Here is a 12,758-nt window from a genome sequence, read left to right on the forward strand (position 1 = left end):
GGGATTGGCATATACACAGAGGTATATGGAATGATTGGCCAACAGGGATCTGCTGTATAGCACAGAGAATTCTACCCAATATTCTGTGATAATCTATGTGGGAAAAGTATCTGATAGAGAATGGATATGTGTATATGTATAAATGAATTACTTCACTATACAGCAGAAATTATCACAACCTCGTAAATCAACTATATTCCAATAAAACTTTAAGAAAATAAAACGAAGATGTGGCACATATATACAGAGGAATATTATTCAGCCATAAAAAAGAATGAAATAATGCCATTTGCAGCAACATGGATGGACCTAGACATTATCATACTAAGTGAAGTAAGCCAGGCAGAAAAAGACAAATATCATATGACATCACTTATATGTGGAATCTAAGAAAAGGATATAAGGAGTCCCCCTGTGGTACAGGGGGTTAAGTATCTGGCATAGTCGCACCTGTGGCACAGGTTGGATTCCTGGCCTGGGAACGTCCACATGCCATGGGTATGGTCACAGAAAAGGATACAAATGAACTTTTATCTTCAAAACAGAAACAGACCCACAGACAAAGAAAACAGACATGATTACCAAGGAGGAAAAAGTGGGGGAGGGATAAATTAGGAGTTTGGAATTAAAATATATACCTACTACATATAAAATAGGTAATCAACAAGGGCCTACTGTATAGCACAGGGAACTATACTCAGTATCTTATAATAACCTATAATGGAAGAGAATGTAAAAAAGAATATACATTTGTGCCATATATTAGATTCCAGATATAAGTGATATCATATGGTATCTGTCTTTCTCTTTCTGACTTACTTCACTCTGCTGTACAGTAGAAAATTGACAGAACACTGTAAACCAGCTATAATGGAAAAAAAATAAAAATCATTAAAAAAGAACACACACACACACATATATATATAACTGAATCACTTTGCTGTACATCTGAAACTAACACACCACTGTAAATCAACTGTATTTCAATAAAAATTTAAAAAGTACAAAATAAGACAAAAAAGGATTTGGAAGTGCTAATTTACAGAAATTATAGCTTTAGGAGTATATGCACATCCGTAGTACCTTTATGTTTTGTTGAGGATATACGCATCAGCAAATGACATAGTATGCAGAAAAGAATTCATTTCATATAGCAGGTCTGAGAAGTTGCCTATTCTTAGAAAAGCCTATTTACAAAGTTGGTCCTTAGCTGACAACTAGTCACTCAGCTGGTAAATAGTTCCCTACACTGATATAAAACTTTTCCTTAATAATAAGGTTTAACTATGCCTAGACTGTACAAACAATATAGTTTATACCAAACATCTACTTCCCTTTGGAGTGTCTGAAATCCTAGTGTGTGCTAGGTAGAAGTGCCTACATGACCAGTCCCCATTTAAAACCCTGAGGACTGGGAGTTCCCATTGTGGCGCAGCGGAAACGTATCCGACTAGGAACCATGAGGTTGAGGGTTCGATCCCTGACCTCACTCAGTGGGTTAAGGATCTGGCATTGCCATGAGCTGTGGCGTAGGTCACAGACACAGCTCGGATCTGGCATTGCTGTGGCTGTGGCATAGGCCGGTGGCTACAGCTCCGATTAGACCCCTAGCCTGAGAACCTCCATATGCCGTGGGTGCAGCCCTAAAAAGGACAAAAGACAAAAAAATAAATAAACCCCTGAGGACTGAGTCTCTAATGAACTTCCTGATAAACAATCAAGTCCACACATGTTGTTACATTTGTTGCTACAGGAATTAAGCATGTCCTGTGCAATTCCACTGGGAGAGAACTCTTAGAGGCTTATGCCTGACTAATGTCCTTCAGACTTTGCCTCGAGTGTCTTTTACCTTTATCTTAATGATTTTGCTTTGTACCCTTTCGTTATAATAAATCTTAGCCATACTTATTACTAAAAAAACCACAGGAGTTCTCTGGTGGCTCAGTGGGTTAAAGATTCAGCATCATCACTGCTGTGGCTTGGGCCGCTGATGTGGTGCTGGTTCGATCCCTGGCTGTGGAACTTCCACAGGCCATGGGTGCAGCCAAAAACATACAGTAACCCTAAATGAGTAAACACACACACACACAGTTGCAAAGTACAAGAAGAAAAACTTGGTAGGGCTAAAAGTAAGAATAGACAAATCTCAGAGTTGGAAACTAGTAACACTCTCTTTAAAAAATTCATAGAACTAGGAATTTCTATGGCGCAATTGGTTAAGGAGCTGGCATCATCACTACAGCAGCTCGGGTTGCTGCTGTGGTATGGGTTCAATCCCTGGCCCAAGAACTTCCACATGCCGTGAAAGCAGCAAAAAACCAACACCCCCCAAAAAAACCAAATTTATAGAACTAGACAAAGAACAACTAAGATACATAACAGCTCAACAGCTAATCAATTAACAGTATCTAATTGACATTTATGGAATACTTCATCAAACATTAGCAAAACACACAATCTTTTCAAGTGTCCAGGGACCATACACCGAAATAGGACATATTCTGGGCTATATAACAAACCTTAAGAAACAAACAAAAAAAGTGAAATCATACAGAGTGTGTTCCCTAGCAACATGGATCAAAGAGAAATCAATAACAAAAAGATAATCAAGTTAAAATGAAAATACAATATATCAAATTTTGTGGGATGCAGCTACAGCAGTGCTGAGAGGGAAATTTTTTATCATCAAAGCTTACATTAGAATAGAAGGAAAGTCTCAAATCAGTAAGCCAAGCTCCCAATAGCAAAAAACCAGAAAAGGAAGGGCAAAATAACTCCAAAGCAAGCAGAAAGAAGTAAATAATAAAGGTAAGAGTAGAAATCAATAAAATTGAAACAGGAAAAAAGAAAAAAATAAATGGAAAATGCCGAGGTTAGTTCTTTAAAAGACTATATGTATAAAAGCGACAAACCTCCAGAAAAACTGAGAAATTAAAAAAAGAGAGAGATCAGACTCAAATTACCAGTATCAGGAATGAAACAGAGGATATTATTACAGACTCTGCATACATCAAAAGGATAATGAGGGAACACTATGAACAATTTCACAGACGAATTTAACAAGCCAGATAAAATGAACACATTCCCCCCAAAGCAAAAAAACTAACACAACTCACCAGTATAAAACATAATTTGAATAATTTTATAACTATTAGGGAAGTTGAATTCATAATTTTAAAACTTCTGAAAAGAAGTTCCAGGCTGAAATATTTTCACTGAAGAATTCTACCAAGTGTTTAAAGAAGAATTAAAACCACTTCTACATCTTCCAGATATAGGAGTGAACACTTCCCAATTAACGTTATCAAGACAGTATTACCCTGATATGTCAGAAAAAAAGCAGTACACAGTAAGAAAATTATAGACCAATACCCCTCAAGAATACAGATGCAAAGATCCTTAACAAAATACCAACTAATGTAAATAAAAAATATATCTAAAGAAAAAACAACATGACCAAGAATATTTATTTTAGGAGTCCAAGAAAGATTCAATATTTGAAAAATAATCACTGCAATTCACCGTATTAAACTGAAGAAGAAAGATCACATGGTCATATCAACTGATACAGAAGTAGTATTTGACAAAACTTAATGCCCTTTCATGATTAAAAAAAAAAAAACACTCAAAAAGGTATGCATAGAGAGCCACCTCTTCAATTTGATAAAGAACATCTACAACAAAGCTACAGCTATACTGATACTTAAAAATCTACCCGGGGAGTTCCCTGCTGGTCTAGTGGTTAGGATTCAGTGCTTTCACCACTGTGGCCCAGGTTCATTCCCTAGTCTGGGAACTGAGATCCCACATCAAGCCACTGCACACATGGCCAAAAAAAAAAAAAAAAAAGTCTACCCAACAAGAGCAGAGTATACCTTCTTCTCAGTTGCACACCGAACATTTACCAAAATAGATTCTAGGCTATAACACAAGTCTTTTTTTTTTTTTAACTTTTTTTTCTTTTTAGGGCCACGTCTGTGGCATATGGAGGTTCCTGGGCTAGGGGTTGAATCAGAGCTGCAGCTGCAAGCCTACACCATAGCCACAGCAACACTGGATCAGAGCTGCATCTGTGACCTATGCCACAGCTTTTGGCAACACTGGATCCTTAACCCACTGAGCAAGGCCAGGGATTGAACCCACATCCTCATGTACACTATGTCGGATTCTTAGCCTGCTGAGCCACAACAGGAACTCCAATACAAGTCCTAGTAAATTTTTTTAAAAACTCAAACTATAGGAAATATGTTCTCTGACCACACAGAATTGAATTAGAAATCAATAATAACAGAAAGACTTTTTTTGGAAAAATGCCCAAATGTCTGGAAAATAAATAACACACTTCTAAATAACCCATAGGCTAAATAAGAAAATCAAAGGGAAAACTGGAATGTTTTTGGAGCCGAACAAAAATGAAAACAACATTTAAAATTTGTTGGATGCTGCTAAAGCAGTACTTCATAGAAAATTAAAATTCTTACAGAAAAAAAGGTCTCAAATCAATGATACCATCTTCTACCTTAAGGAACTCTTAGAACAAGAGTAAACATAGCCCAAAGTAAGCATGATAAATTTCAAAGAAAAATCAATGGAGAAGAAAATAGAAAAATCAATGAAACAAAAATCTAGTTCCTTGGGAAGATCAGCTAAATTTATAAATCTCTCTATAGAGTGATCAGGGAAAAACGAGAGAAGATACAAATTACCAATATCAAGAACAAGAGAGTTGACATCACTACAAATTTTTACAAATGTTAAAAGGTTAGTAAGGGAATATTATGAACAACTTTCTAACAATATATCTGACAACTCCAATGAAACAAATTACTTGAAAGACTGAAATGACCAAAGTTCACACTAGAGGAAATAGATAACTTGAATAGTGTTATATCTATTAAAGAAATTGAGTATGTAGTTAAAAAACTTGCCACCAAGGAAACTTCCAAGCCCAGTTTTACTGTTTAATTCTACCAAATCTTTAAGGAAGAAATTGTACCAGTTTAGCATAAACCCTCTCAGAAAATTGAAAGGGAGATTATACATCTCAACTTATTCTATGAAGTCGGCATTATCCTAATATGAAGCCCAGATACAGAAATTACAAGAAAATAAAACTACTAACCAATATCCCTCTTGAACATACATGCAAAAATTCTAAACAAAATGTTACCAAGTCAAATTCAACAATATACAAAAAGTGTAGAAGGGTAACAGGGACCTACTGTATAGCACAGAGAAATTTATTCAGTATTATGTGGTAACCTATATGGGAAAAGAACCTGAAAGGATTCTTTTTATATACATATGTATATGAATAACTGATTTACTCTTCTGTATGCCTGAAATCAACACAATTTTGTAAGTCAACTATATTTCAATAATTGTTTTTTAAAAAGTACAATACATCATGACAAAGTGAGATTTATCCCAAGAATGCATAGACATACAAAAATTAACTCAAATGGATCACAGACCGAAATGTAAAACCTAGAACCAAAAATGGAGTTTTCTGGTAGCTCAGCAGGTTAAGGATCAGGTTTTGTCACTGCTCTGGCTCTGGTTATTCCTGTGGCTTGAGTTCGATCCTTGGCCCAGGATCTTCCATATGCCACCCGCACAGCCAAAATAAAAACAAAAACCTAGAACCAAAAATGTAATAGGGAAGAACAAATCTGACTCCCTATTAGATGTGTTTCTTTTACTTTAATGTTTCTTTTACTTTAACCTCTGTATTCTATTGCTTTTGCTTCCTGTTAAGAATGTTGCCTATAGCCTGAAATATACAGGATTGCCCTTTCTCAAGGCTCTGACCTTTAAGGATATAATACTTTCCCATTCACATAGAGATAAAAAGTTGTAGAATAGAGAATAACATTTGTCTTGTTGTTTACAGGAACATCATGACCTGATCTATGTGGACAGCTGGAAAACAAAGGATTGCTAAACCAAGAAGTTTCCAACAACCAACCATGCCCCTCCCTTACTTTGCCTTTAAAAATGCTTTGCTGAACCCTTCTGAGGTTCAGAGTTTGAGGGGGCATAAGACCCCTGTTCTCCTTGCATGGTCCTGCAATAAATCTTTCTCTGCTCCAAACTGACATTTCAGTTTGGCCTCACTGCACCACTGGGCACATGAGCTTGTGCTGGGTAACAAAAACACTTCTAATAGAAAACATAAGAGGGGAGTTCCCGTTGTGGCGCAGTGGTTAACGAATCCAACTAGGAACCATGAGGTTGCGGGTTCGGTCCCTGCCCTTGCTCAGTGGGTTAACGATCCAGCGTTGCCGTGAGCTGTGGTGTAGATTGCAGACGCAGCTCGGATCCCGAGTTGCTGTGGCTCTGGTGTAGGCCGGTGGCTACAGCTCTGATTCAACCCCTAGCCTGGGAACCTCCATATGCCGCGGGAGTGGCCCAAGAAATAGCAAAAAAAAAAAAAAAAAAAGACCAAAAAAAAATAAGAGATATTATTTGTGACCTGGGTTAGGCAAAGGTTTCTTTGATATGACACCAAATGTATGATCCATATGAGAAAAAAATCAACAAACTAGACTTCATCAAATTAAAAATTTCTGTTCTTCCAAAAACTCTGTTAAGAGAATGCAAATCCAAATCATAGACTGGCAGGAAATATTTGTAAATTATCCATCAGAGGTCCTGATCATAGAATAAAGAACTTTCTAACTCAACATTAAGAAAACAACCCAATTTTTAAAAAATGGATGAAAGATTTGACTAGACACCTCACAAGAAAGGATACACAGATGACAAATAAGCATATGAAAATAGTCTCAACATTATCAGTCATTACAAAAATGCAAATTAAAGCAAAAACAAGATGCCACTCCACACTGATTAAAATTTAAAAGGCTTGGAGTTCCCATCGTGGCTCAGTGGTTAACAAATCTGACTAGGAACCATGCATGTTTGATCCCTGGCCTTGCTCAGTGGGTTAAGGATCCGGCGTTGCCATGAGCTGTGGTATAGGTTGCAGATGTGGCTCGGATCCTGCATTGCTGTGGCTGTGGCATAGGCTGGTGGCTACAGTTCCAATTAGACCCCTAGCTTGGGAACCTCCATATGCCACAGGTGTGGCCCTAGAAAAGACAAAAAGACAAAAAAATAAAAATAAAAAATATAAAAATAAAAGGCTGACCATTCTAGGTGTGGGTCAAAGTGTAGAAGAATGGAAACTCTCATACTGGTAGAAATGTAAAACTCTACAACTACTTTAGAAAGCAGCCTGGCAATTTCTTAAGAAGTTAAATGCATATCTACCATCCAAACCAGCCATTTCACTTCTAGGTATTTAGCAAGAAAAATGAAAACATATGTCCATGGAAAGACATGCACATGAATGTTCATAGTAATTTTATTTGTAATAGCCCCACACTGGAAATAACCAAAATGTCCATCAACGAATGGATATTTAGTTTGTTTCCATGTCTTGAGGTTGGTAAATGCAGACTGTTACATTTGGAATGGATGGGCCATGGGGTCCTGCTGTACAGCAGAGGGAACTGTATCTAGTCTCTTGGGTAAGAACCTGATGGAAAAAACAAAACAAAAATGGGTGTGTACAGGTGGCCGGGTCACTCTGCTATACTAAAGGAATACGGTAAATCAACTATACTGTAATGAAATACTACAGAAACTAAAGAAAAACTGTAAATCAACTATACTGTAATGAAACTTTTTTTTAAAAAAACCAAGTGAATGGATAAATAAATTGTAGTATATACATACAATGGAAGACTATTCAGCAATAAAAAGATAATGAACTACTGATAGATGTAAAAACATGGATGGACATAAGCTAATGATGCTGAGTTAAAGAAATCAGACTAAAAAGAATAAATACTCTGATTCTATATATGCAAAATTCCATAAAATTCAAACTAATCTACATTAAATGATTGATGAATGATCAATGGTTACCTAATGAAGGGAAGGTAGGGGGGATCATAAAAGGTCATGAGGAAATTTTATTTTAGGGGGTGATAACTATGCTCATTACCCTGATTGTGATTATGGGTTCATAACTGCATGTATACACAATACATATATGTACATGTACATACATGTGTGTTGTGTCTATAAACATTTGTGAAAACATGTCCACAACACATATGAACACATTGTAAGTACATATATACATATATGTGTGTAACACATATAATTTATGTTAAAACATCAAATTGTATACTTATTTTAAATATATGCATTGCATAATTGCAAGAGGTAAATGAGAAGGCTAACTAGAACTGTCATTATCAACTCAGTGCCACCTTGCATAGTGTTAGATATCTAAGGAATGTACTAAGTACTCATTTACAGATTGTATCAGAATTTCTGATCCTTGGAGTTACCATTGTGGTGCAGCAGAAATGAACCTGACTAGGAACCATGAGGTTGCGGGTTCGATCCCTGGCCTTGCTCAGTGGGTTGAGGATCCGGTGTTGCCGTGAGCTGTGATGTCGGTTGCAGACGCAGCTTGGATTAGGCGTTGCTGTGGCTGTGACATAAGCCAGCAGCAACAGCTCTGAATGGATTCTTAGCCTGGGAACCTCCATATGCCATGGGTGTGGTCCTAAAAAGACAAAAAAGACAAAAAATAATAATAATTTCTGCTCCTTGAAGTTAGTTTCATAGAAAACAAAGGGTATGTTTGCCAAATATGTGTGAATTTGCTATGTGTAGAAATGTAGAGATGTAAATAACTTATTCCCTAACAAATTAAGAACTATAAATTATTATAATGCTAGTAGGCATATAGACATCACTGATCTGGTTTGATAATAACAATCATTTTCCATTTAAGGGTAAAAATACTCTGCTTTTCACTGAACCCTAATATTAGGCTACATTTGAAGAACCTGGCTTTGGTTAAAACTATTTGCTTTATAGTTGCTAAATCAATTTTAGTATCTATCTGGTTGATCTGCCATTATAGAGTTCCCCAAATGTGTAACTTTACCATAATGATATGTATCCTTTAAAGTAATCTGTGTATGTGTTATGTGTCCACCCTATTTATGGCTATTAAACTTTAGCTTAAAAAATAGCTGTTGAATGAGAATCCTGCAACCATAGAATTAGAACTGAAAAGGAGCCTTCTATCACTTCCTCATTTATAGAAGCAACAAAGATGTTGTGTTAATTTTATATTGCTGCTGCAACAAATAACCACAAAGTTATCAGGTTTAAAACACCCATTTATTATTTCACAATTCCATGGATCGGAAACCCAGGCAGCCTTGCCTAGGAATTGCGTTTAGGGTCCCACAGGCCTAAGTCAAAGTATTGACAAGCCTGGGCGCTTATATGGGGGCTCTAGAGAAGAATCTGCTTCTAGGTTTATTCAGGTTATTGGCAGAATGAATTGAAATTGAAATTCTGTAAGGTTGTAGGACTGAGGTCCCATTTCCTTGTTGGCCTTTGGCTGGGATTTGTTCTTAGATCCTAGAGGCTACCTGCAATCCTTGGCTCACGGCCCACTCTTTTCTTCAGAGCCAGCAATGGTGTGCTGAATACTCTCATGCTTTGAATCTAGCAGACTTCATCTTCTGCATACCTCTTTTGCATTTAACAGTGCATGTGGTAATATTGGGCCCACTCAGATAATCCAGGATAACCTCCCTATGCTTAGTCTCTTTTACCATGTAAAGTAATATACTCATGGTCCCAGGCATTAGGGTGTAGAGGCTCCTCAGAAGCCATTATTCTGCTTTTCACAGGCCCTGAGAAGTTAAACGACTTGTCTAAGGTCTCTTTCTAATACATCATATGTTGCCTCTTGCTGACATATACTCATTGCTCATGCAAAATAGCATTTCAGCAATCATCACTTTAACACCTATAAATGGGCTCAGTGTTAGTAAAATTATCCTGCAATTTACTCTTAGGCATAGCTCAAAAGTGACGATCATAAACCAAGGAATATACGTGACCTCGAGCACCTAGTAAAAACAAGGAAACTGATTTTCCCCTATAGATTTAAACCTTGATTTTAGACTAATGAGACCTATGTTTGACTTCTAACCTCCAGAACTGTAAGATAATAAATTTGTATTATTTTAAGCCAAAAAAAAGTGATGCTCATAAAATTGCTTAAGAAGCTAAATGCAGCATCTCATTCATGTCCAGGAGTACTAGCCTTACATGAAATGGTGAGCATGAATTCTATTCTGTAGACACACTGCTCAACTTGGAATGACAAACTATACTAGTTCTAATACTTTTTCAGACATAATAATAGCCAATATCAAAACTGAATGCTTATTATGTGCCAGGAATCACAGATGAATTAATTTTACTTCATCCTCAGACATCCCTGAGAGATAAATACTATTAATGGATAGTAAACATAAGCATAGAGACTTAAAACAATTTGCACAAGGTTAAGCCATCTGCAAAGTGGAGGAACCAGGACTTGAATCCACGTAATCTGACTCTGGAATCCATATTATTTTTTTAAGCATTTTTAAAAACTTTATTGCTGTTGTTGTCTAACATATTTCAGTTAGAACCAGAAATTTTGGTTTATATAATATCTTTTACATTGGCTGAGACTTTTTTTATGGCCTAGCACATAGTTATTGTTTTGTTTTGTTTTTTCCCACTGTACAGCAAGGGGGTCAGGTTATCCTTACATGTATACATTACAATTACATTTTTCCCCAAGCCTCTGTTGCAACATGAGTATCTAGACAAAGTTCTCAATGCTATTCAGCAGGATCTCCTTGTAAATCTATTCTAAGTTGTGTCTGATAAGCCCAAGCTCCCGATCCCTCCCACTCCCTCCCCCTCCCATCAGGCAGCCACAAGTCTCCTTTCCAAGTCCATGATTTTCTTTTCCGAGGAGATGTTCATTTGTGCTGGATATTAGATTCCAGTTATAAGTGATATCATATGGTATTTGTCTTTGCCTTTCTGGCTCATTTCACTCAGTATGAGAGTCTCTAGTTCCATCCATGTTGCTGCAAATGGCATTATGTCATTCTTTTTTATGGCTGAGTAGTATTCCATTGTGTATATATACCACCTCTTCCAAATCCAATCATCTGTCGATGGACATTTGGGTTGTTTCCATGTCTTGGCTATTGTGAATAGTGCTGCAATGAACATGCGGGTGCATGTGTCTCTTTTAAGTAGAGTTTTGTCCGGATAGATGCCCAAGAGTGGGATTGCGGGGTCATATGGAAGTTCTATGTATAGATTTCTAAGGTATCTCCAAACTGTTCTCCATAGTGGCTGGACCAGTTTACATTCCCACCAACAGTGTAGGAGTGTTCCCTTTTCTCCACACCCCCTCCAGCACTTGTTATTTGTGGTGGAATCCATATTATTAACCATCATTCTATACTGAATGGACCTTGAGTACTAGGAAAATATACTGTCAGTGGTCATAACCTTTGAAGAATTTCTATAATTTAAAACAAATACAATTGGACTGATGGAAAATCAAGAGGGGAGAATCCTGAAACCAAACAGAAGCATAAAAGGAGGCTTTTAGAGAAATAAGCAGCTAGTTCACCCTATTAAAAAAAAAAGCCTAGGAAACCCCCAAATTGGAAATTAGTAGGGGATAGAATCAATTATACTTCAATTTAAGAAAAAATTAGTAAAGGAGAATAGAGTGGGACATCCTGCTTGCGAGTGGCCACTTCTCTGTTGAGCTTGGCGAAAGAATGATTTAAAAATGGGTGATGTTGAGAAGGGCAAGAAGATTTTTATTCAGAAGTGTGCCCAGTGCCATACTGTAGAAAAGGGAGGCAAGCACAAGACTGGTCCAAACCTCCATGGTCTGTTTGGGCAGAAGACAGGTCAGCCTCCTGGATTCACTTACACTGATGCCAACAAGAACAAAGGTATCACCTGGGGAGAGGAGACACTGATGGAGTACTTGGAGAATCCCAAGAAGTATATCCCTGGAACAAAAATTATCTTTGCTGGCATTAAGAAGAAAGGAGAAAGAGAAGACTTGGTAGTTTATCTCAAAAACGCTACTAATGAATAATACTTGGCCACTGCCTCATTTATTACAAAACTGAAATGTCCCATGACTGCTATATGTGTACCATATTTAAACTGATCTCATACACTGGAATTCAGATCATGCATGGCTGATGGAATGTTTCTGTTGGACAGTCCTGATTTAAATAAGGTTGGTTTGTGGCTAAATGAATATGGTCAGCTTTTTGAATTTTAGTAGTAATTCTAGTTCAACAAGTACTACCACTGTTTTTTCCCTTCTAAAGAAATGATTAAATTTGAGGAGTTCTCGTTGTGGTGCAGTAGAAATGAATCTGACTAGGAACCATGAGGTTGCGAGTTCAATCCCCGGCCTCGCTCAGTGGGTTAAGGATCTGGCATTGCCATGAGCTGTGGTGTAGGTCGCAGACACGGCTCAGATCTGGCGTTGTTGTGGCTGTGGTGTAGGCCAGCAGCTGTAGCTCTGATTTGACCCCTAGCTTGGGAACCTACATATGCAGCCCTAAAAAGCAAAAAATAAATAAATAAATACATAATAATAAAAGAGATGATTAAGTTTGAATATGGAATGTTAAACTTTTCAGGAAGATGGTGAATACCTTCTTAAAACCTATAGATTGGTTTTATATTTAGATTTCTATAACTGGTTATATTAATATATTTAAATACTGAGAAGATCGTTTCACTGTCTCATAGAACAGAGCAAGATTCACCTGTGTTTCAAGTAGTGTTCACTAGCCTGTTAAGGCAAGAGCTAAACTGACAAT

General features: G+C 37.1%; 1 protein-coding gene across 1 annotated transcript; it reads left to right on the forward strand.

Moving 5' to 3' along the window:
* Positions 1-11,698: 11,698 nt before the first annotated feature.
* LOC125118348 (cytochrome c-like) lies at positions 11,699-12,016 on the forward strand. Its single transcript, XM_047764697.1, has one exon. It carries the CDS (start codon positions 11,699-11,701, stop codon positions 12,014-12,016), a length of 318 nt encoding a protein of 105 aa, XP_047620653.1.
* Positions 12,017-12,758: the final 742 nt, after the last annotated feature.

The sequence above is a fragment of the Phacochoerus africanus genome, chromosome X (genome assembly GCF_016906955.1).
Source record: "Phacochoerus africanus isolate WHEZ1 chromosome X, ROS_Pafr_v1, whole genome shotgun sequence".
Taxonomy (NCBI): domain Eukaryota; kingdom Metazoa; phylum Chordata; class Mammalia; order Artiodactyla; family Suidae; genus Phacochoerus; species Phacochoerus africanus.